The sequence below is a fragment of the Lethenteron reissneri genome, chromosome 41 (genome assembly GCF_015708825.2).
Source record: "Lethenteron reissneri isolate LAM-NWPU_2019-01 chromosome 41, ASM1570882v1, whole genome shotgun sequence".
Classification (NCBI taxonomy): Eukaryota; Metazoa; Chordata; class Hyperoartia; order Petromyzontiformes; family Petromyzontidae; genus Lethenteron; species Lethenteron reissneri.
In genome coordinates this window covers 9,833,224-9,855,085 of record NC_083819.1, presented here as the reverse complement: position 1 = coordinate 9,855,085, position 21,862 = coordinate 9,833,224, and the positions used below count along the sequence as shown (strand labels likewise).

At 48.0% G+C, this 21,862-nt stretch overlaps 2 protein-coding genes across 6 annotated transcripts in view; one reads left to right on the top strand and one right to left on the bottom strand.

Moving 5' to 3' along the window:
- Positions 1–231: 231 nt before the first annotated feature.
- Positions 232–12,880, top strand: CCDC97 (coiled-coil domain containing 97). 4 transcript variants are annotated; one of them, XM_061568486.1, is made up of 8 exons: positions 232–441; positions 1,051–1,134; positions 2,710–3,357; positions 5,066–5,275; positions 5,671–5,771; positions 8,432–8,579; positions 12,091–12,182; positions 12,723–12,880. In XM_061568486.1, exons 3-7 carry the CDS (start codon positions 2,714–2,716, stop codon positions 12,170–12,172), a joined length of 1,185 nt encoding a protein of 394 aa, XP_061424470.1. In that variant the 5' UTR covers positions 232–441; positions 1,051–1,134; positions 2,710–2,713; the 3' UTR covers positions 12,173–12,182; positions 12,723–12,880. The 4 variants fall into 4 exon arrangements, with proteins under 4 accessions (XP_061424470.1, XP_061424471.1, XP_061424468.1 ...); XM_061568484.1 differs by lacking the exon at positions 232–441 and adding an exon at positions 453–831; XM_061568487.1 differs by lacking the exon at positions 1,051–1,134.
- Positions 12,637–21,862, bottom strand: part of LOC133352688 (deubiquitinase DESI2-like) — a 50,463-nt gene continuing 41,237 nt past the window's right edge. For both annotated transcript variants that reach the window (XM_061568498.1, XM_061568499.1), the window contains one exon: positions 12,637–20,150. In XM_061568498.1, coding sequence (XP_061424482.1) covers positions 19,731–20,150 — 420 coding nt within the window. In that variant the 3' untranslated portion in view covers positions 12,637–19,730. The remainder of the gene's footprint in view (positions 20,151–21,862) is intronic.

The following is a 21,862-nucleotide window of genomic DNA, read 5'->3' as shown; positions in this document are numbered from 1 at the left end:
ACCCCCTACCCAGCCCCACCCTCCCCACCCAGCCCCACCCTCCCCACCCAGCCCCTCCCTCCCCACCTTCCCCTCTCCACCCAGCCCCACCCCTCCCCACCCAGCCTCTCCCCACCTTCCCCTCTCCACCCAGCCCCACCCCTCCCACCGCCCACCCAGCCCCACCCTCCCCTCCCCTCCCCACCCAGCCCCACCCTCCCCTCCCTTCCCTGCACGACGGACGGACACAATAATCCCCTGTGTGCTGCGCTACGAAACCGCCGAGCCGAGTTCGATTCCCGCTCACGGGCCAACACCGTCAGTGACGATTGTCTGAACCGGTGCCGGACCTCCTCTAGGTCGACTCAGCCTCAAATGAGTAGTACCTGGTGCTCGCTCACAGCACTTGCCCCTGCAGTCTGCGAAGGCTACACGGGGGATCTTTGTCTTTGGTGTTGCCGGGTACGTAGACACGTGCCGGAGCTCAGTCCCGGCCAGATCTCCTATTTTGACGATCATTTAGAAGGGAAAAATACTGTAACGACGGCCGCGTTACGACTGTGTAACGATCTGTTAATGTTCGACGTTTCAACCGCGAATGGTGACACCACTAAGAGAAGCAAAACATAGACAACACGCCGTTGTAAATCGTAGTCTGGATAAGCGGCTCGTCGACAGTGCGGCACCCCGATTGGCCCAGACGCCCACGTGATGACCGCGGCTCGCGTTTCGATTGGCCAGAGATCCACGTTCGACGAATCGTGAGGCGGTAAACGAGCGCGCTCGCCTATCCGTTGTGCGGAATGTAACGGCGCGTGGACGCGAGTTTTTATCGGCCTTTAGTGAATGAAGGTAAACAAAAAGTCGCTTTAATCAATTACAATGTATAAAAATAAGCTTTAAATACGTGACTACATCAGATGGCCTGTCTATGTAACAAAGTGGCGCGTATCTAGTCGTTACAGAAACGCAGGATGGCAGTGGATTGTATGAAGTATTGCAATGTTGGTTTGTCTGGGCATGTTGTGTGTTCTGTAGTCGCTTCACTGCCACTCTGTACCGCACATCCAGATTGGTTGATCCACTGCTGGATGAAGGCTTTCCCCCTAACCTACGCGGACCGTGTAGGATACGTGACCATACTTCACCACGCTGGTCAGTGCGCGTCTGTGCAAGCGAGTGACATAGAAGTGCAGTACAACAATTGATGTTACTGCCCCTGCCCTCTGCTGCCCTACAGCAACCTGTTTGTGCATTGATGTCGCCCATCTGGTTACTGTAACAATCGTACATGACAACCCCGGCATGATATAGTGCCAAATATAAGGAGGGTACAAACAGGCACAGTCCGCGGTTGACACAGCCCATCATCCTGACGGGGTCGATAAATCAACTGTGTCGAAAATAGCAATTCCCTGGCAGTGTGGAATTTGCAGAACTGGAATCGGGGCCACATACAGAGACTGATATAACTTTGGACAGACACCTTGACTTGACTCAACCCATTATGCGGCTCCCCTAGGTCGACTCAGCCTCAAATGAGTACCTGTCGCGGTGTCGTAAACATCGCCACTGGGGAGACAAAGGCGCCCGGGCGTGATGCTGGCCACCCAATCCATCGTGTGCCGTGCCGGCCTTCATAAGTGCTCGCTAACAGCACTTGCCCCAACAATTTGTTGAGGCTATATGGGGATATTTTTGTCCATCATCTTGCTGATGTCTGGTACTAGTGGGGTCAAGATCAGACTCTGTGGAGGAGGCTCGTGAAGGACGCTGCTGGTGCTGCTACCGGGCAGTTTGGAGGAAGTCGCCTTCCAGCAACAGACGAGGACAGAGGAGCGACGGACGGCTAAAAAACGCAGAAAGTTGGCACATTGGGGAGGCAAAGTTGGTGTATCTGAAAGACATCTCGGTCAACCCGTGGCACCACCTGGGTCTGTTCCGTGACCTCTTGCCAGCGGGCCTTTTAACGCTTCACGTGGCCTCAAAGTGCAGCTAGCATGGCACAGACGTCACCGCCACTTATTGCCCTCTGACATTTTGGCCCATTGTCACCACCTCGTGGGCCGAGACAACCACAGACACTGCCTTTATCCTCATTTTTTGCGTTATGCCTCATATATATTTTATGGAAATGTGCTTGTGCGTGATACAAATGTTAAAATTTTTGTACAATTTTAAATGTGCATAAAATATAAAATCGTTCATACAGGGTGATCCGTTTATAGATACCTGGTGATTTCTATTGACTTTAGCTTTTGAATGGTATAAGCAAATCATATTGGCTACGTTGGAGTAAGTCTATCTGGAGAGTTCATATATATCAAGTGTATTGATACTGTGGGAGATATGCGGAAACTTTGAAATACAATGTTTGCTCTATATTGTACTATTGCTCCTCTCAATTTGTTTTAGTGGAGTATGTATTTTTAGTGGCGTATGAGTATGCATCTTTAAATTGATCAGGAATCATAAGCAATTTCAGTACCGCACTGCGTATATTGTTGTTTGGTGCCTACGGCGGAGAGTTGACCTCAAAATAATTGCCAATTCTGGATTGTTTCAGCCTGTTATCCCACTAGGGCAGTTAAGATGATGAAATTAGTATTGTTTGGACTTCATTTGTGATAGTCTCTATGAATAAACTGAGGTGAGCACCACTCAATGAGCGTTTGAGCACAGATCTTTTGATTTTGTCTTAAACCTGTGCTTTACTGTCATTCCAAACAGCACAATGTTGGAGGAAGACAAGCCCCCAGACCAACAGGACCCTCACAGAAGCATGGATAACCTGACCTCCCATCATATGCAGCAATCTGAAGACACACAGAGCAGCAGCAGCAGCAGAGACACCCCTCTGAGCCCCCATCAGCATTTATCAGAGACGTCCTCTGACACACAACCTCAGGACCAGTCAGAAGCCTCCCCAGACCACACAAGCGCACGGTTAGATACCCCGCTCACAGACGCCAAGGACGATGGTCCCTCGGTCTCTGACTCCGCTGGCCAGCCCGTATCCAAAAGCGATCCACCGCCGCTCATTGTCGGTGTACCACGCGACTCTCTGGAGGCCCTAGACATTCTGGGCGTGGACGTGACACGCATGCTGCAGCGGGTGGCGGCGAGCGGAGCACCGGTCAAGAGCCAGCAGCGCGGGGATCCGGACCTCTCGGCAGAGGACAAGGTGACGCTCCTGCGCGAGCTGTGGGCCGATCAGCCCGCGCGCTTCCTTGAGCGCTACCACGAGGCGCTGAGCGTGCGCGACCTCAGCTGCTTCGAGCATGTGACGGAGGAAGATGCCTACCTGGTGAACTTCTACCTGGAGGCCGTTCGCAAGAGGACTGAGCAGAGGGCCGGCACTGCTATTAGGAATAAGCGGTAACCGTTGATTGGTTCCCTCATTTGTTCACTTGGCTGTGCTGTGTTCTTTTCATTTTTGGTATTAATGGAACCTGGATTTGAACCAAGGTTTTCAGTCATGCCAGTTCAATTACTGTGGTAGTATCCCACAGCCATAAACCACATTGTGAGCATTATAAAAGTGTGATGTCCCCCGTGCCTGCACTGAAAGATGTTTCATCTTGACACTTTCTAAATTCAAATTATAGTGTGTATTTGAAAATGGTGAGTGACAGACAGACAAGTTGTAGTTAGATGGGCTGACAGAGAAGGCTGCCAAAGTTTAGCAGTCAGGATTATGGAAAAAGAGACGGTGCTTGTGAAACAAGCAGGTTGGCAAGGACACAAAATTCAAGCTGCACTGACCATCACATGGACATTTTGTTAACATCAATTATTAAAATGTGTCTCTTTGTAAAAGTGAACAGGCTTATTAGAAGGATAGAAGGTAGGTTATACCAATGCACATTTACAAATGTGGTGAAGTATAGTCCCCCCCCCCACCCATGCTGAACATATTGCCTGAAGAGATGATGGGTGATTGTCAAGAATAATAATGGAGTGGCAGCCAAAGAATGGAACGCACACTCCATCCAAGAGATGGAGTGATGAATGAGTTAATGTGTAGTTGCTAGGTGGATTATTACATTGGTGGATTATGAGAGGTAGTGGTGGCCCGGTTAAGTATACTTGCTGTATTCATTGGGTAATCTGGACAATAGGTAGCAGCAGCATCCGCACCATTCAGCAACTCTCATATACTTTGCCGCTGGCTGCGGGTTTGGCTTTCCCATCAGCCGGCATTCACATTGGCACAGCATGGTAGTTTCCGCTCTACGGCAGGATCATTATAACTCCTGTGGAGTATACCATTCTGTGTCCTGTTGTTTTGTTGTTGTCTATTTATGTCTTTGAATACGGTCGGCTTTATTTTCCAAATCTGGAATCTTTTCTGTTTTTAATGCTTTTATAATTCAACTTGTCAACCGTTTACGTATCATTATTTTAGTACCTTTGGTTGTGGATGAAATCGTCGTGTGAGGAAAGAAAACCGAGATTCTTTAAGAGGTTTGGAGAAAAACAGTTTGAATTTGGAATGCATCTCAATGCAACCACATCTCAAGATGCTACACAGAAGTAGGGGCACACATAATGTGGAAAAATGTGACTGAAAGGACAAAAATGAGGATAGGAAAATGTGTGACAGTGAAGATAAAGAGGGTAACAGCTATATAAAATATCACATTTCATTACACCAGCGCTGTCAAGGAAGATATTTGAATTGAGGAGGCAGTCAGTCCCAGACAACATTTTACAACCAGTGGTAGAGCACAAGCAGCTGAGTTTGTGAAACGCTGCCAGTGAGCGAGTTTGGCTCGATTTTTTAAGTCACCGGCAACATCCACGCTCACTGTGACCCTAAACCCACGGGGAGGTGACGTGCAGCTACAAGTGGTTTTAGGAAGCCACCGGAGCTATGCACTTTTGAATATAGATTAACAACTCGTTTATTTATAACTGCTTGTTGATCTGTTTAGTTTGTTGTCCTTCCTCCGTACCTCCGATTAGCACGGTTGGCTACGTACGGTGCAAAGAAGTTCAACATACATACATACAGACGTACGTTACGGTGAGCAGGTGTCACCAGCTTTCGCTAATTGCGTCATCCCCACGCCGCACCCTGCAGGTTCGCGGCACTGCGCGAGCTCGTGAACGCGGGTGAGTACTTCAGCGAGGAGTGCATGCGCGCGCGCGACCCCCTGCTCTACGAGCAGTGCATTGGCCGCTTCCTGTCTGAGGAGGAAGTGCTGGCACGCCGCAGCATCGCGACCGGCACCCCGGAGTCTCTTGCCGACGTCCTCATCGACGTCCACCAGGAAGTGGAGCTCCGGCGCAGGTGAGGGGTGGTGGTGGTGGCGGCAGCTGAATTGGTGTTGTGCATAAGTACATAATTAGGTTAGTGAGTCGATGGGTGAGTGGGTGTTTTACTTTAGAGGCCACATTGCAGGTGGATGCGTGGACAACTAGGTACTTGACTGCCTAATTTTTGTAAGTAGATGGGTAGATTGGTATATTGTGAAGTTTCAGGGTGAGTAATTTGTTTGTCAGGTAACTAAGTAAATGGGATGGTAAACAGCTGGGCAAATTGATAAGTTGGTCGTTTGTTTTGTAAGTAGATATGTTGGCAAATAATCAGAACGGTTGGTTGGTGAGTGAGTTTATAGGTAGATAGGTAACTACCTGGGTGGGTGATACTCTGACCTTGGTGTGTCCCTACTCGGCGCTCCACAGACTTCAGCAGCAGCAGGATGCGGAGGATGACATGGAGGAGGAGGAAGAGGATAGTGACGATGAAAACGACATGGACCAGAGAGAAGCCAGGCCGAATCAAGGTATGTTCAATCATTAGCATCACTGCGCTCATTCCAAAAGCTCCTTTTATGAGATTGAGCCGCCAACCAGAGGGCAATGAGGTGCCTACACAGGCTATCCGTATCATAGAACACATGCAGCACATACTATCAATCATTTTCCCAGAAAATAATAATTAATAATAAAAAAACATTATGGCTGTACAATAACAATTAAAAAATGATTTATGATGATACAGGGCTGATCGAATCTATTCTCAGGTCAGCTTTTCTCACAGGCCTACAACCAAGTCGCTCTAAATGCACCCAGCCTCGTCAGATCTTGAAAACAAAGCAGGGTTGAGCCGGGATAGCACTTAGATGGGAAATTGCCAAGCAATACCAGGTTTTGTGAGGCAGTGATAAGTAGGAAACTGACACTATTTGGACACATATGCAGGACTAGCTTTACTACCCGGCTTCGCCCGGGACTTGGATTCGCCACGCCCGGCCGCCTTTGTCCCCCCAGTGGCGATGTTCACACACCACACCAGTTACTCGTTTGAGGCTGAGTCGACCTAGGGGAGGTCCAGGACCGGTTCAAATAATCGTCACCGGTGGTGGCCGTGAGCGGGAATCGAACTCAGGTCGCCGGGTTCGTAACGCAGCGCGCGAACCACGATACTACTGCTCCCCTCTCCACACTTGCGCGCGCGTCCATAGGTACACATACACGCGCTTGCTGCAGACACACACAACTTTCAGGGTGCGTACAGCAGTAAACGAATGAAATAATAAAGCAGCAATGCTGCGCGAAGAACGCCTTAGACCTGCCACACATTTGCATGGCACTTTACTCGCGGAGGGTTGGGGGGGGGATGCGTAAGTGGGTGTAACCCGCATGCTTCCGCATGTGGGTTACATGACAGAGATGTGACGTCACAGTTCACTTGCCGTGCAAAATACAAAAGTCTATTTTTATAATTTTGCATGGTGTACAGTCTGGAAAGTACTCACATGGCAAATTTCATGTTTGTTGCATGTCGAGAAGTACGCTAAACATTTTGAACAGACACACATTCACGAATTTCCCTTTTATATATATAGATGAACAACAGCAGGAAAATTAAAAGTGTGTTGTTCGGATGAATGGAAGGAACCGGAGAGAGAGGAAGACTTAACAGAAGACGACATCAGAGATTTGTGCCAGAAAGATGCGGCACTACTTGAGCATATTGGCACGAGACGGAGGGGAGTGGAAACAAACGACGAAATGTGCATTGTACACCTACGGGCGATCTGCCCATGGATCGTGACGATGATGATGATGGCCAGATTTTTGTCAGCTTGGGCTGTAAGATGTCCAGGAGATGGCAGTGCAGCAGTGCGTTGTTAAATCTGCTTTCAGCGTGAGTGTTAACCCCTCACGTGCCTTGGTTTTCTCTGCGGTGCTCCGGTTTCCTCCCATAGTGATGGAATTAGCCAAACATCCCAATGCACACAACACTCCTGAAATGGAATGTTAAGATTCATCGAGGCTGTCCCGGATTAATAAATAAATCAATGATTAGACGTTTCCAGCAAAAATAAATGACAAATCAGTGAAGAAAATGCATTCGCTTTAGTTTTCTTCTAATTTATACGTATACATCACAAAACATAAAATATTAAAACATACACGAGTGGATCATATTTGTGAAAGACATATGTAGTTTGATATTAATGGGATACACATTGTTCGTGTCGTGTTAAGCTTTGATAATGATTTCCCGTGTTGACATGTCCCCTCTGCCCGTGGTCATGCAATATCACACAAACATTACACATTAAACCTTTCAGGCATTCTCCAAGAGAGGCCCTTCACTCTGCTACATCATTCCAAAAACCCTTCGGCATTCGTGCCAATTGATGCAATTTGCCTGCATGTGTTTTGACTGTAATGAATAGTAATAAAGATTGGTACATTATTTACGTGATAAATAATGACTTCCAATAATAGTTACGAGTATGGTTGTGAATTTAAAAATTTCATGCAAAATTATTATGAAAAAAATCAGTCGATCAGTTTGTTTCACAAATGGAAATATCTAACAAGAATAAAAGTCTTGCTCGGTGTACGTGTGTTTCTGTGTCTGTTGGGACATACTCTGCGATGATGGCCACGATGGTGGTGAGATGTTAACTATCTCGCCTTGTATACAGGAGGTCGTGGGCTCGATCCTGACCCTGACGCCTGCTGTATATTTGGAGTTTGCGTGTTATCCCCGTGATCGCATGTTTTTCTTCAGGTCCTTCGGTTTTTCCCTCCACATTTAGAATCAACATGCGTTTAGAGTATTTGGCTGCTATAAGTTTCCACGTGATTAGTCACTTCGTTGAGCTATGATTTGTGATAGCCATGTCGCTTCTAAAAAATACCTGTATAGCTCAGTGGGCCTTACCTGGTATTCTAATGAGTCCCACCCCTGGTACCCTATGATGACTTTTCACTGACCAGTGACACGTGAACGGACCATGCCGTTCATACTTGCCAATCGGTTCAGTCGTCACTGGATTACAATTACGATTTTACTGTGTACGAAATTGGTAATTCATTGATTTAAAAAGAGATTAATAATTTTATAATCGATTCACGACCTGAGTGACGCGTGAGTGACTGTAACCCCCCCCATCCCCCCGCCCTTTGCCATGTGCATGTGTAGGGTTGCCGCACTGGGGCTCGTGTGGACGGTCCCCCACTAGGGAGGAGGGCGCCGTGTCGTTGGAGGAGCGAGCCCTGCTCAAGGAGGAGTTTGTGAGCCGCATGTACCGCCGCTTCCTAGACGGGCATGACCAAGACTTTGATTACAGGTAACCCACCTGTGAGCTGTCACAATTACATTCACGCAGGGACGGTGGTCGTTTGCACGGATAGATTCACCACTGCCGTAAGGACAGAGTTGTATCCATTGGTGGACAGTATCAACCTTAAGTCATATGGCAAGATGTTAACTACCTTGCCTGGTATGCAGGATGGCGTGGGTTCAGTCCTGACCCTGACGCCGGCTGTATATTTGAAGTTTGCGTCTCTCTCTGATCAGCATCACGATGGCTAGGAGATGTTAACTACCTCGCCTGGTATACATGAGGTCGTGGCTTCAATCCCGACCCTGACGCCGGCTGTATATTTGGAGTTTGCGTGTTCTCCCCGTGGTCGCGTGGATTTTTCTCCGGGTCCTTCGGTTTTCCCCTCCACATTTAGAATCAACATCACGCGTTTAGGGTATTTGGCTGCTATAAACTTCACGTGATAAGCCACTTCGTTGAGCTATCATTTGTGGCCAGGTCGCTCCTGAAAAAGAGCTACATAGCTCAGTGGGTCTTACCTGGACAAAAAAAAAATATTTCATCGTTTTTTTATATATATTCCTTACCACCAAAGCCTCAAGAGTCTCAAGATTCACTGAGCCTCTTTATTAGGAGGTGAGTGTTTTAATCGGCACATCATCCTTACAGGCTCAATAAAGTGAGTATTGCTTAGTAAAGAAATCAACAGTAGTCATACTTTGGTGACACTTCTGTTCAGGGCTTCTACCTGATATGAATGACTACTGCCCCATTGCTTGTTTGAGCAGGGAGACAATTGTCTTTGAAGGTTGAGCGGTAAAGCTTAAAACACATTCCTGCGGAGGGAGCTGGTAGGAACGTCGGGTTGCTCGGTCAATGGCCAGAGTCAACGGCGGCGTGGTGTATTCCGCAAATATGGCCGACTGTGAGGGCGGGCACAAGCCGGCGTGAGTAGGTTAAACGTTGAGTTTTATAAGGCCACCACGGGGTGACCAGCCTCTCCCCACCCAGCCCCACCCCTCCCACCCCCCACCCAGCCCCACCCCTTCCACCCCCCACCCAGCCCCACCCTCCCCACCCAACCCCACCCTCCCCACCCAACCCAACCCCACCCCTCCCACCCCCCACCCAGCTCCACCCTCCCCACCCAGCCCCTCCCCACCCTACCCACCCAGCCCCTCCCCACCCTCCCTACCCAGCCCCTCCCGACCCTCCCCACCCAGCCCCTTTCCACTCTCCCCTCCCCACCCTGCCCCACACTCCCCACCCTCCCCTCCCCACCCAGCCCCTCCCTCCCCACCCAGCCCCTCCCTGCACGACGGACGGACACAATAATCCCCTTTGGGCTGGTGTAACCAGGAGGTTCCTACCAGTATTAATTGTAAGCATTGAAGATGCTCAAATCATCAACATAATTTGCAAAAAGTTTTTGACCACGTGCTTTCCACGCTCAAATAATGTGGCGGCGCTCAGCTCCCTGATCAAGATCCAGTGCTGGAAATTACACATTCTCAAGACGGTAGTTACATTCTCCATACGACGGCGGATGATTTACACAAAAGTAATATCGTAGTAGTTTTATTTATCTCCCACTCGCGCTCAGTGGGTGTGAGGAATTAATTTCTACATCACACCGCCGCCGTTACGTAACATTTACGAGACCGCGATTGAAGGTTTAATGCTCATCGGTAATGGCATGTGACCTTGTGCTGCTCGCTCTGCATGTTAGATGTTGGCACTTCTCTCTGCCTTTGCGGGAGGGCGGGCACAGTGGGCACAGAGGGGAAAAAATATACATTGTGACGTAAATGCAGAGAGAAATACGTGCAATTATAAAGATGAACAGCTTGCATGTCTCCTTCTACTCAGATAAATCATGCACCGTATGTACATACGTGCACACACTCATAGAATTATAATAAATTGCTGCTTCACTATATTGAACCAACGACCAAAAGTATAAAATTATAGGTGTGTAATGTTTACTTGAAGAAAAAAAATACACGAGATATACCTTTAAGCATGTTGCGCTGCTTAAAAACTAATAGTGTTATGGGGCCATGTGTTGTTCAAGAGCTCAGATTAAGGCCTAGAGCAGTTCACTGCATATCTAGCTTCCATTATCTACTGAATGGTAACCATTTTAGGCTGAGTCGACCTAGTGGAGGCCAGGGTTGTGGTTCAAATACCACTTGCATGTGCATGTCCCGGAGTCAAACCCATGTCACGTGTATTTTAGTACAGTGCCCTAACCACTACATTATCATATCCAACATTGTGTGCCGTGTATATATATGTAACCAGTGAGAAAGGTTGTTGAATTAGTTTTTTACGTGTATTATTCTTATTCTTGGTTCTTTCGGTAAAGTCACGTAGAAGGGAAATAATGTGAAATCCACACCTGATGATGATTGCTTGTGTTGCAGTCGAAACGTCGTGAGAATTTGATTGTTTTCTTTTGTTATTATTTTATTATTTCCCTTCTACGTGACTTTACCAAAAGAACCAAGAATATGAATCCCTGCAGTCACGAAAGCTTTAAATCAAAATTTAGTGTATTGCTCTGTTGCCAATTTCATTATAGTTTCATTTTTAGCCTAATTGTCATGAAACAGAGGATTCACTCAGACCTCTTACAGCTCATTGAATCTCTCTCTGTGTTAAGAGAGCAGCCCAGAGAGAGATAGGAGTACTGCTGCTCAGATACCTACCACCAACCTCCTTATCTACGGTTATAGGCGTGCTGCTTTCCCCACGTGCCCTGCTACAGAGAAACTCTTGTCGCGTGGCAATTTGTACTTGTTTTTCCTAGAAATGTAATTTTCCCCAAGTTAAGTGAAAAAAAAAACTAATTTACTATATTTTTTTCGTGATAATTGTTTGGTGCACGGTTATACCGCTGACCCGGTTGAGTGCATGAAGTAGTCGCTACACCTGGGAACCCGGTTTAATTACACGGGGCTGAAACCCGGACGCAAACCCAAGCCTCCCAGTGGCGCCGGAACAGCGCTCTGATCCACCGAGCCACCCGGCCACCCCGTCACTGTTTTCCACTGCTTAATTCGAGAGAACGTCTTTTGCTACCCAGTATTGCCTCCTTCCACCACATGAATGAATAAATAAACCACGGGTGGCTGGTTGTGGGTGGCTCTTGCCAGTGAAGTTGTTTGAGGAGTCAGCGGCACATCCTTGAACGACACAAAATATAAACATTTGGGATCGGTGGTCAACTGGGCTCATAATCAGCCCTCTGTGCCCAATAAAATATTAACAGTGGATGTACAACGGTGTGACTGGCCCCACTGTAAGAATGTGTAATGTACACCACTGGCTGGCGTAGTGCCACCGAACCAGGGATGAGCGCTGCCCTCTACTCACTTGAGCAGGGAATTAATCTGTCTTGACTGCCGCTGATTTGGTGAGGGCCAACGCATTGATGTTTGTGACCCGCCCCCTACTGGACATCCGTGAAAAAGAGCTTCGTGGCTCATCAGATTCATCCAGGATAAATAATGATTCTGATTGCGTGATGCAGCTCTGTGGATGACAATGCAGACTACGACAACTTGGATATTGTGGAGCAGGACGAGGAGGACCGCTACTTTGACGAAGACTGACAAGGCGCAGGTGAGCATTTGACCACCAGTCTCGTGTACTTGTGTGTGTGTGTGTGGGCTTGTGTGGGGAACAGTGGTTAAATACACATCACCGTCCCTGTGGCTACAGTGTTAACTGGGTGTAAATTGGATGTATATTTTGAATTGGTGGCTAAATCACCCAGAATACTCCAATCTTGACAGATCCTGGAAGCCACAAGTAGGCTTTGAGCCTAAATAATGCTTGGATGGGTGACCACCTTGCACCAAACGCAGGCTTAGTCGGCATTCTGGGCATTAGAGGGCACAGTGCAGCAAAATACATTGTTGATCTGCACTCCCCTTCCCACCTTCCCTGCCTGATGAATTAGATCCAATATCCATCACAGGGCGTAAGGTGTGGAGAGGCCCTAATCCTGCACTGGATTGACAGACAGGCTGTAACGTGTGACCATACACATGAGAAGAGAGGACACACAGGCACATCAGAGTAAGAGTTTGCTTTATTGTACAAGTACGAAAGGTTTTGCACCAACCCCACTAAGTATGCACGTCTCACCCGAATGCGCAGAGGACCGCCTGGCTCGAAGACCGCGTGACGTGCACACACGGTGCTGCATGAGCTCGGGGTGGCGGCTCCGATCCACGCACGCAGAGTTCCTGTGACGCCTCCAGCAGGCGAGGGCGCCCTGCGTCCTCACGGCACGGGGAAGTTCCGCCACCGTCGCCTATGGTAGCCGCACGTAAGATTGCAGGCACTGCACTGGTAGTGAGTTGCAAGGTTTGAAAATACTTCACCACCATCGCCGGTCAACAAACGCCGCTCAATAAAAGTCACCATCGGGAGGTCGTTCCAGCCCATGCCATTTATGCCAACACACCTTGTTATCGCTTCCTTCTACTAGATCTGGAAGCTGTTGAATAGTTGACACCCGATCTCCAAAGTGTGCACTTAAAGAGTATCCCACCATCTGGAATTAGAACTTTCCCTTTGTTGCTGACCTCCGCCTTGGTAACCTGCCCTCAACCATCTGTGCATGTGCATCACTCACCACAGCATCCTCTTAACGATTACATCTGCAATGCATCTAACACTGCTTCGTTTGAGGATATTGTGATGAATGTATGTTGGTAATTGATGCAATATATTTTTATTATCGTTTTAATGGTTATATATCTGCTACTGGTAAGATATTTCTATCATTGTTTGACATTCTCACCACCACCACACATTGAAAATGTCTCACGTGGCAATCTGACTTCCCTTGGTGCTCTCTTTTGCCCAAACCGATTATCCTGATTATCCTGATTATATATTTTTCATTAATTATGTATCCAGGAAACTCTGTGAAATGTTTAATATCATTTTTTTTCTTAAAGGGCCCTATTCGGAAATGGTTAGCCAATGTATCATTGGGCATCGGTTTATCATTGAGCATCGTTGTTCGACGAAGAGGGGCAACTTGGAAGAAGCCCCGTGCGAGGGTAACGTTCAACAATGAATCTCCATGAAGAGGTCAGCAACCTATTTGAGATACCGCCTCTTTCAGGACACCTTTCAGCCGTGATTGTGGTGATTTCATGACGACAATGACGATGATGATGATGGAGATGGCGAAATATTTTCAATCTGGGGTCAATGCAATCAGCTGGCTATAAATGAACAATGGGAAAACAGTGCCGTTGTGGATTCCCCTCTTAGGGCTATAGCTACATTAAGCTACTGGTAAATATTTCATACAAGTGTAATTATGTTAGATTCCATAAAAAAAATTGTAAAATTGCTGCTTGTAATGCAATCTTAATATCCGTTACACCATGACCGGCCATCGGTTTTGTAGAGTGATTCGTTTACTGTTGTTGACCATCAATTATTTTTTTAAAGAAATTTTTTTTTCCCTTTCTTTCATGAATGTATATTGTTTTAAAATGAAAATTCATGGTGTGTTTATGTACATTTGAGTTTTGCACGGAAATAATAAAATGGTTTGCCATAGGTGAACAGATTTGACTTCGACAGGAATATTGTGATGACTTCAACAATTAAAGCATCAAAACATTGTAATTTTAATCATGTGTTTACTGCTAATAAAAACATATATTTAGAATCTTAAAGCTTTCGTGACTGCAGGAATTCATATTATTTGGGTATTTCGGTAAAGTCACGTAAATAGCTTCAAATTAGTAAAAGTTAAACAAAAAACTACGTTTCGATCACAACACAAGCGATCGTCATCAGGATGACGATTGTTTATTTCGAAACTTTGTAGTTTTTTGTTTCTTTTATTTTTTTTTATTTTAACCTATTTACGTGACTTTACCGAAAGACCCAAATAATTGTATTTAGAATGTTTAAGCTCACAGTATTTCACCTTGCACTTCGCTTTTAAACAAGTTTGCGCTTCATACCAATCGATTGCTAAATTGTTTTACTTTTATTAATTCGTTGATGCATAACTTGTTGAAGTTGGGAGATTCATTGTCTCATTTGTTAACTCTTGAAGTGTATTCCGATTTCAAAATGCAGCTCGACGTGAAATGATACATTGCACAAGATGCGTACCAACACAAACCCGTGCAGCACACACAAAAGATATTAACACATTCGAAAGCTATTTGTACAACATAAATTAAACTTATTGCTGAGTCACACTGACCTGGTTTCATAGGTTGACTGCACTAGAAACTGCAACTTGTTTCTTTTAAGCGCATGTTCTTTTTTTGACAGGGCTTACACATAAACCAAACGACACACAAAGAACAGTTGTTGACTTTTGCTGGCACAGACTAATTAGGACTGGATACCCTTAAGACAACGGAAGAGTGAATTAGGCAGAATCCAGGGATTGGAGTGGTGGGGTAACGCTTGCCCCGCTGCTTCTTCTGCATGCCGCTGATGTATTGTGAAGGGCAACAGCTGTCAATTTGACATTGAGGTGATGGGAGCCAGACAATTGCGTCGGGTGAAGTGGAGAGGCGTTTCCTATCGCACCGATGATGCCTTCTTAGTACTTGTGGATCAGCTATTGAGACGTTATACGTTCCATGGTCTGTTCTGAGTGACCAAAAGTTTGCACGCACCGATTACCCACAACAACAGACCGTCGTTCATCTCACGGGCCATGCAGGATGGAGCTGGACTAGCTAGAATGTTCTGGCGCTGTCCGCCATGCAGAATGCCGTAAGGCAGAGGTGTGGACTCGAGTCATGTGACTTGGACTCGAGTCAGACTCGAGTCATGAATTTGATGACTTCAGACTCGACTTGGACTTGCATAACAATGACTTTGTTCCACCTCTGAGGTGTGGACTCGAGTCATGTGACTTGGACTCGAGTCAGACTCGAGTCATGAATTTGATGACTTCAGACTCGACTTGGACTTGCATAACAATGACTTTGTCCCACCTCTGCCGTAAGGTAGTTTCGCCGTCCTCAGTGAGAGGCTCACACGACAATTCAATAACCACTCCTCGCCGTACACTCCGACCTGGATTCATACAAGGCTAAGGCTGTAAATGCCTTATTATTGAGTCGACTAATAGGGCGGACAGGAGCACGTGCCTGAGGACATCTCAAGTATTCTCAGTGGAATGGAGCACGTGCAGTGAAGGCATCTTTGTTGAAAAATATTATTTCGACGCATTTGCATTCGTGTTCCAAATGATGGATTTCGAAAAGCCATCCATGTTAGCTGTGTCAGTATCAACAAGTATCTGCTGGATGTCATTTGTAAAAGAAATGAAAGCAAAACAATTATACGACAAAAATTGCCACCAATATTTTTCAAAATGTGGTCACAAGTAGAAAGCAGTCCTGCTGGTCTAATATTTGTGTATCTCGTCACCGCTATTTTAGGTCGATGCCGAATGACTTTTAAAGAGATGGAATCCACTTTTAGGCAGCCTTGGATCCTCGAGACGAGCCCTCAGCCTCAATGCAGGCCCGCGGCTATTCTCTCAGCGGTGTCACGGTGTGGCCTCGGTGCAAGGACTTTGTCTAAGAGGCTGCATCCTTTACGCTGGCCTCAGCCGAGACGAGCCCGCCGTGACACTGGCCTTGACCTAAACAACTCCCGGCATCGGCCTGGGCTTGACATTGTAGCTATGCCAGTCTCGATTTTGTGGCTTTCGGCCTTGGCCTTTTGGCTTTCATCGTTCACATTAAATGCTATCGCCTCATTTGGGCCTCGAATCCAAGACTGCCTGAAGGTAAGTTATGGCTTTCGATGCACTTAAGCTGCCACAAATCTATGCGCATTACCCTGTGGCATTCGTTTGGACAGGCAGCTGTGTGAGTCAGAGACTGGGCAGGCTAACTCTTTTTTTAAATCTCGCAGCTCGCCTTTGAAACCAGCAACACAACCGACGTTATATAAATAAGTGTGTAAAGGCAAAGGTCTGTGCTCTTCACGCTGTGCGTCCACCAACTGCTGCAGCCTGACCTCTTCATGAAGGGTTTTAGCAAACCGTTCTACGGTGACTAAAAAAACAATCACAACAGATGAGAGAGTATCGTATCAGAAGTTGCTTCCAGTTTCGGACCCTGCCAATCATGGGACTCCTGGGGGAGGGGGAGCGGAAGAGACACACACAGATACCACGGGGTTCTCGAAAGGTGAAGAGTGCCCTGGAAGGTTCCGTTCAGATCTGTACACCATCATCATCACTACTCCCGCCGTAAATCCAACCGAGTGTGGTGGCACTTGTGTTTAGTCGGTTAAATAATATTTCTTTTTGGATACTGGTTATAAGGGAATCGCGGTGTAAAAAAAATTCTGAACATTTCCCATAAACTGTCCATGTCGCCGGCTTTAGTTCACCGGGTTGTACAAATGGTTTGTATATTTTTGGGTCCACTTTTATACAAAAGGAGGGAGCGAGGCAGCATTTAGCTCCGGTGTGCGCACAGCCTGCAACGGAATAGGGGGTGAGGGAAGTTGTTGGGATGTGAATGCAGTGCACCAGTCACTGCACACGCACGCACACACAGAGTCTGTTACTTAATTCACGTTGGCTCAGTGCCGCCACTCCTTTCTATCCCCACGCGAGGTTCTTTTTTAGAAGAAAAAAAAACCGTAAAAGGAGAATATAAAATTTGATTATATTTTTGGAGCTCGATCACAAAGCCTCCGATCAATAATGCTCTTTACAGTTTGGATTGGGCCCCCTCCCAAAGTTGCACGACACAAAAGGGTTGGGGGGGGGGGGTTAAGGTGTAAAGATAAATACGTTAAGAATCTACGCATGAGTGATGGCAGATATACAAAGGGAACAAAAATGCCACGGGGGGAATCTGCTTTCCCTCCAGCCACGCCGAGAAGATTTTGCTAAAATAGTTAAACTTGGCATCTTGGAAAGGCAATTGGCCATCCGTAACCAGTCCAATGCGTGAGCGTGCCGCAGGTTTTAGTCTGAAGCGTAGCACGCAGCGGAAGGCAACTTGAAAGGGTTTGCCTGCTTAGAGGTAGTTACTGTCTGAGTTTAAGAAAACAACGAAACATCTCATGATTTAAACGGTCGGTGAAGCGCCACTGAGCTGCACGCGGCTCGTTCGGAAGATGGTCCCGGAACGCAATCTTCTGGACCAGCTCGTTAATCGCAGACACATTTGGCCATGACACTGAGACACACACACACACAGTGTGTACGTTGAACTTCTGGGTTATCAGAGACGTCCGTCTGGTGGATTGGCCCTGGTGGGAACAATTGGGTGGCCCACGCGTTCGCCCGACGTAACCCCACCGGGTTTTTATGTTTCCTTGTGGGATCACATCAAAGGCCCCTGCGTGGGTGTGAGGGTGTGGGTGAGCGGTGGTGTCACCTCGGCCTTCGCATCATTAAAATGTTGAGCAAATCACAGCACCTGTGTCTTCACAACACTCGTGAAGATGCGCATTGCGCCCACAAGCTCGACGGCGCTGGGGGAAATGCGGCCGGAATTTTAATTGGTGGTCGAGCACAACCGTACGTGTGCAGTTCTTTTGGAACTGGTGGTTTCGCATCAGGGCTGAAGGCGTTTGTACACGCAATGCGCATCCGCGAGTGTTACACCGGTTTGTCTGCCACGGCCTGTGCTCATTTCTAGATGTTGTACGGAGTTCGTCGGGGGAGTGTCACAGGATGTGAAGAGCGCACTGGGATCTGTCGGAGACGTGCGGAGGCTTTGAATTACAATGTTGCTCTTCGTATAAATTCTACCTATTGTTTCAGATGGGTATATTGAAATGGATCACCCTGTTTAACCCAGACAATAACGTGAGCTTAAGGTCACTGTTGAATTGGACGATGTCCTTGCAGTGTTCTGCCATTATCATCGTACCTGTAGGTTCCCACTGCATCTCGGTCCAGAATTCTGACCGGTCGAGCTTGTGTGTATGTATATATGTTGAACTTCTTTTGCACTTTACGTAGCCAGCCACTGGAGCTGTGCACTTTGAAATCTAGACTGAAAACTCTTTTCTTTAGAACAGTTTTTGTGTGTTAGTTTGTTGTCCTTCCACATACCTCTGATGAGCACGGTTGGCTACGTGCAGTGCGAAAGAAGTTCAACATACATGCATGCGACCGTGCTTATGTAAGGTGCGGGGGAAGGACAACAAACGAAACACAAAAAGCAGTGAAGCAGCTTAGGCGGTGAGTGGGTTAATTTCTGCCAGACCACCCAGCCACCCCTTGACGTATGAGTTAAGACAACGCTCTGCATTTTTGTTTTTACTATTCCTCTGCTTTGCACACAATAGATTCGTATTAAAAGTAGATAAATCCTCCAATTTTAAACATGTAACGATGCATTAAGTATAATCGATTGAAATAATTTCGGTGACGATACGCGCGTCGAATCGTGCGCGTAGGAACAGATTCGTTTCTGTTCGTCAACATTGCATGTGACTGATTCTACCCACTCGTGCTTCTGGAAGGCATTTAAGATTCCAATTCACTCCACAATGATTAGAAATTGAGTCTTTCTTGAAATTCATTGTTGGGGGTTTAATCGTTACATGCCTGTAAAAGGTGTCATAAGCACGCATACTGCACAGGTTTTGCAGTAATCTCTGCAAAACAGATCACAAATTGGCTTTCTTTTGGTGGCAATGGCTGTTTTTAGGAAATATAACAAAAAAAACATCACTCTACATCCCAAGTGGTGAAAGAGGTCCATAACTCAGATGGCACTGGAAAATCGAAGATGATGCCCAGACCTTCTTTGTCTTCCATCTGCGCGGGGAACGCTTTGACTCCGTGGGCTCGGTTCGTCACTGCGTTGCGACTGCCTCCGGTCGCGACTCTGCGACACAAAGACCTCTTGCTGGGGCTCTTCCCTGTGCCCGCGCAAAGCTGACACCGCAGCAGGAGGCTGGCTCCCGCCGTCGCGATGCTGATTTTCAAACACCGGCTCTGGACCTCCAACAGAGGCGCACGCTGCCCCATGCTCGGTTGACCGTTGAGACTCCGACTTCTTTGTTGTGAACGGCAGCGCAGAGCTGGCGTATAACTCACAAAGTCCGGCTTTAAATCGCAGTGAGCCGCGTCCGCAGAGGGAACGCCGTATCCACCGCCCGGACGCAGGTCAAACCCTGACCCTACACCCTTGTCTGGCGATACGAGCGGCTGCTGCCCGATCCTCCCTGGCTGCCGCTTCCCGTTGGGTGCGCGTGGTGATGCCCGGCCTGCGAGTGCACGTGGCCGGCGCCTGCCGCCGCCGACGACGACGCCGACGACGCCGACGGCGGAGGGAACGCGAAGGCCGTGGCGCCGGCGGTCGTGCCGGCGGTGGCGCCGGCGTGCGGCTCGCCGTGGTGCCCCGAGTGCGGCGCCGCCGGCGGCGGGGGCGGCGTGTGGCCGGAGCTCGACTCGGAGCACAGCTGCGAGCGCGAGAGGCTGCTCTGCAGGGCGGCCGGCATAAGCCACTCGCGGGGCAGGAGGCTGCGCAGGAAGGGGATGCAGGAGCTCACGTGCGCCAGGCGGTTGACCCAGCGCGGGATCTCCCTGCCGCACAGGATCTGCACGCGCACGCAGAGGTCCCGCATGGGACCGGTTGTGACGGTGAATGCCATTCGAGGCGCGAGTATCGAACCGCAGCGAACAGACGTTCGCAGTCCGAGCCAGGCCGCCGCCCTGGTTAATGCTGCGGGGGTATTAACAATAAATATGCACCCCGTCTGCTTCACCTCCGATTAGCACGGTTAGCTTACGTACGGTGCGAAATAAGTTCAACATACATTCATACATTCGCAGTGAACATTAAATTTCCCGTGGCATCATTCGCAAAAAGAGTAGGCCGCATGCGTTGGCGGTGTTATGGTCCAAATTTTTAATGTTACAAATTACTTTCGTTGGGTAAAACCGCATTGCAAGGTCGCCGCTTATTGGCAGACTGGACTCGCCTGTAAAACATAGCACCCTCACGATTGCCTTGCGACTTCATAGTGGAGCAAATACCAAGCGCACTTTGCTATTGTTCATTTGAAGGTCGTGAAAATTTCAGTGGATGGTTTTGAATTTGGCCATCATTCCTGCAGAGGTAATGCCAATCATATTGTATTTATCAGCGTGAAGCCACGGGTCAAAGACACGTCCTTTTTGGAGCGTGTGCAGTAAGCAGTGCACCACGGCGCGGAGACGTTCGTTGTTGCACCAGCATCGTGTCGCTCGTAGCCGGACAGGCGCTGCGTTAACCGAGCTCCACGTCGTGACAATGTTTGCGTGCGGGCGATGGTGAACAAGTTGAGACTATCACACTCGCCACGCTGGACACGCCGACTACTCGAACCCGAGATCGCGGCAGTGCCGGCTTGGTGATCCGACTCGGCGATTGGCGCCGTGAGCCACTCGGCCACTTCCACGGGTACCCGCTTTGTACCCACTTTGGATAGCCCCTGTAATGGGAACGTGGAATTTCCAATACTTTTTCCAATACTTGCTCAAGGGCACTAACCAAAGGATCGGTGTTGCAAATGCTCATTTTAGTGGACTCTTTAGATTGTTTATATTTCATGTGAGGTATGAGTGGGAGGGTCGGCTGACAACCTGCAGGCAGGAACACGTGGCCATCTGCTGTCTGGTCTCAAATCACCCCACCCCCTCACCCACCCTCCCCCATATCACAGCAGAAGGCAAACTTGGAAGACCCCCCCACCCCCCGCATATGCTCTCTGTTTTGTGGGTATTTGCTGTCCGATGAATTGGGCCAGTGTAGCATAGGAGGGCACGATGGCCGGTGGTCGAGACTAAAACTAAACAATTTTTTTAAATGTAAATTTACCAAGGCCCACTGAGTTATGCTGTATAGCTCGTTTTTGGAAGCGACCTGGCCACAAATGATAGCTCACGTTTACATTTATAGCAGCCAAATACTCTAAACGCGTGATGTTGATTCTAAATGTGGAGGGAAAAACCGGAGGGCCCGGAGAAAAATCCACGCTACCACAGGGAGAGAGAGAGACACACACAAACTCCAAATATGCAGTCATCAGTGTCGGGATCGAACCCACGACCTCCTGCATGCCAGGCGAAGTAGTTAACATGTCGCCACTGTGGCACCGCACACGTTAGTCGAATCTAATGCTGGAGTGGCAGCCAAAGGATGGGACGCGCCTGGGAGGACATCCACTGCATAGGTGAAAGCAATGAAATCTTCTCTCGTGCAGGAGCTCGGTGATTGGTTACAACACAGGACCACGATGGATCGAGACGGCTTGGGGAGGAAGGCCTT

What these genes read in the sequence shown, in the direction of transcription:
- CCDC97 (XM_061568487.1), top strand. Translation starts at nt 2,714, where the DNA reads ATGTTGGAGGAAGACAAGCCCCCAGACCAACAGGACCCTCACAGAAGC. An exon ending in ACTGCTATTAGGAATAAGCG is followed by an intron (nt 3,358 to 5,065) that starts GTAACCGTTGAT and finishes CGCACCCTGCAG; the next exon opens with GTTCGCGGCACTGCGCGAGC. An exon ending in AGAAGCCAGGCCGAATCAAG is followed by an intron (nt 5,772 to 8,431) that starts GTATGTTCAATC and finishes GTGCATGTGTAG; the next exon opens with GGTTGCCGCACTGGGGCTCG.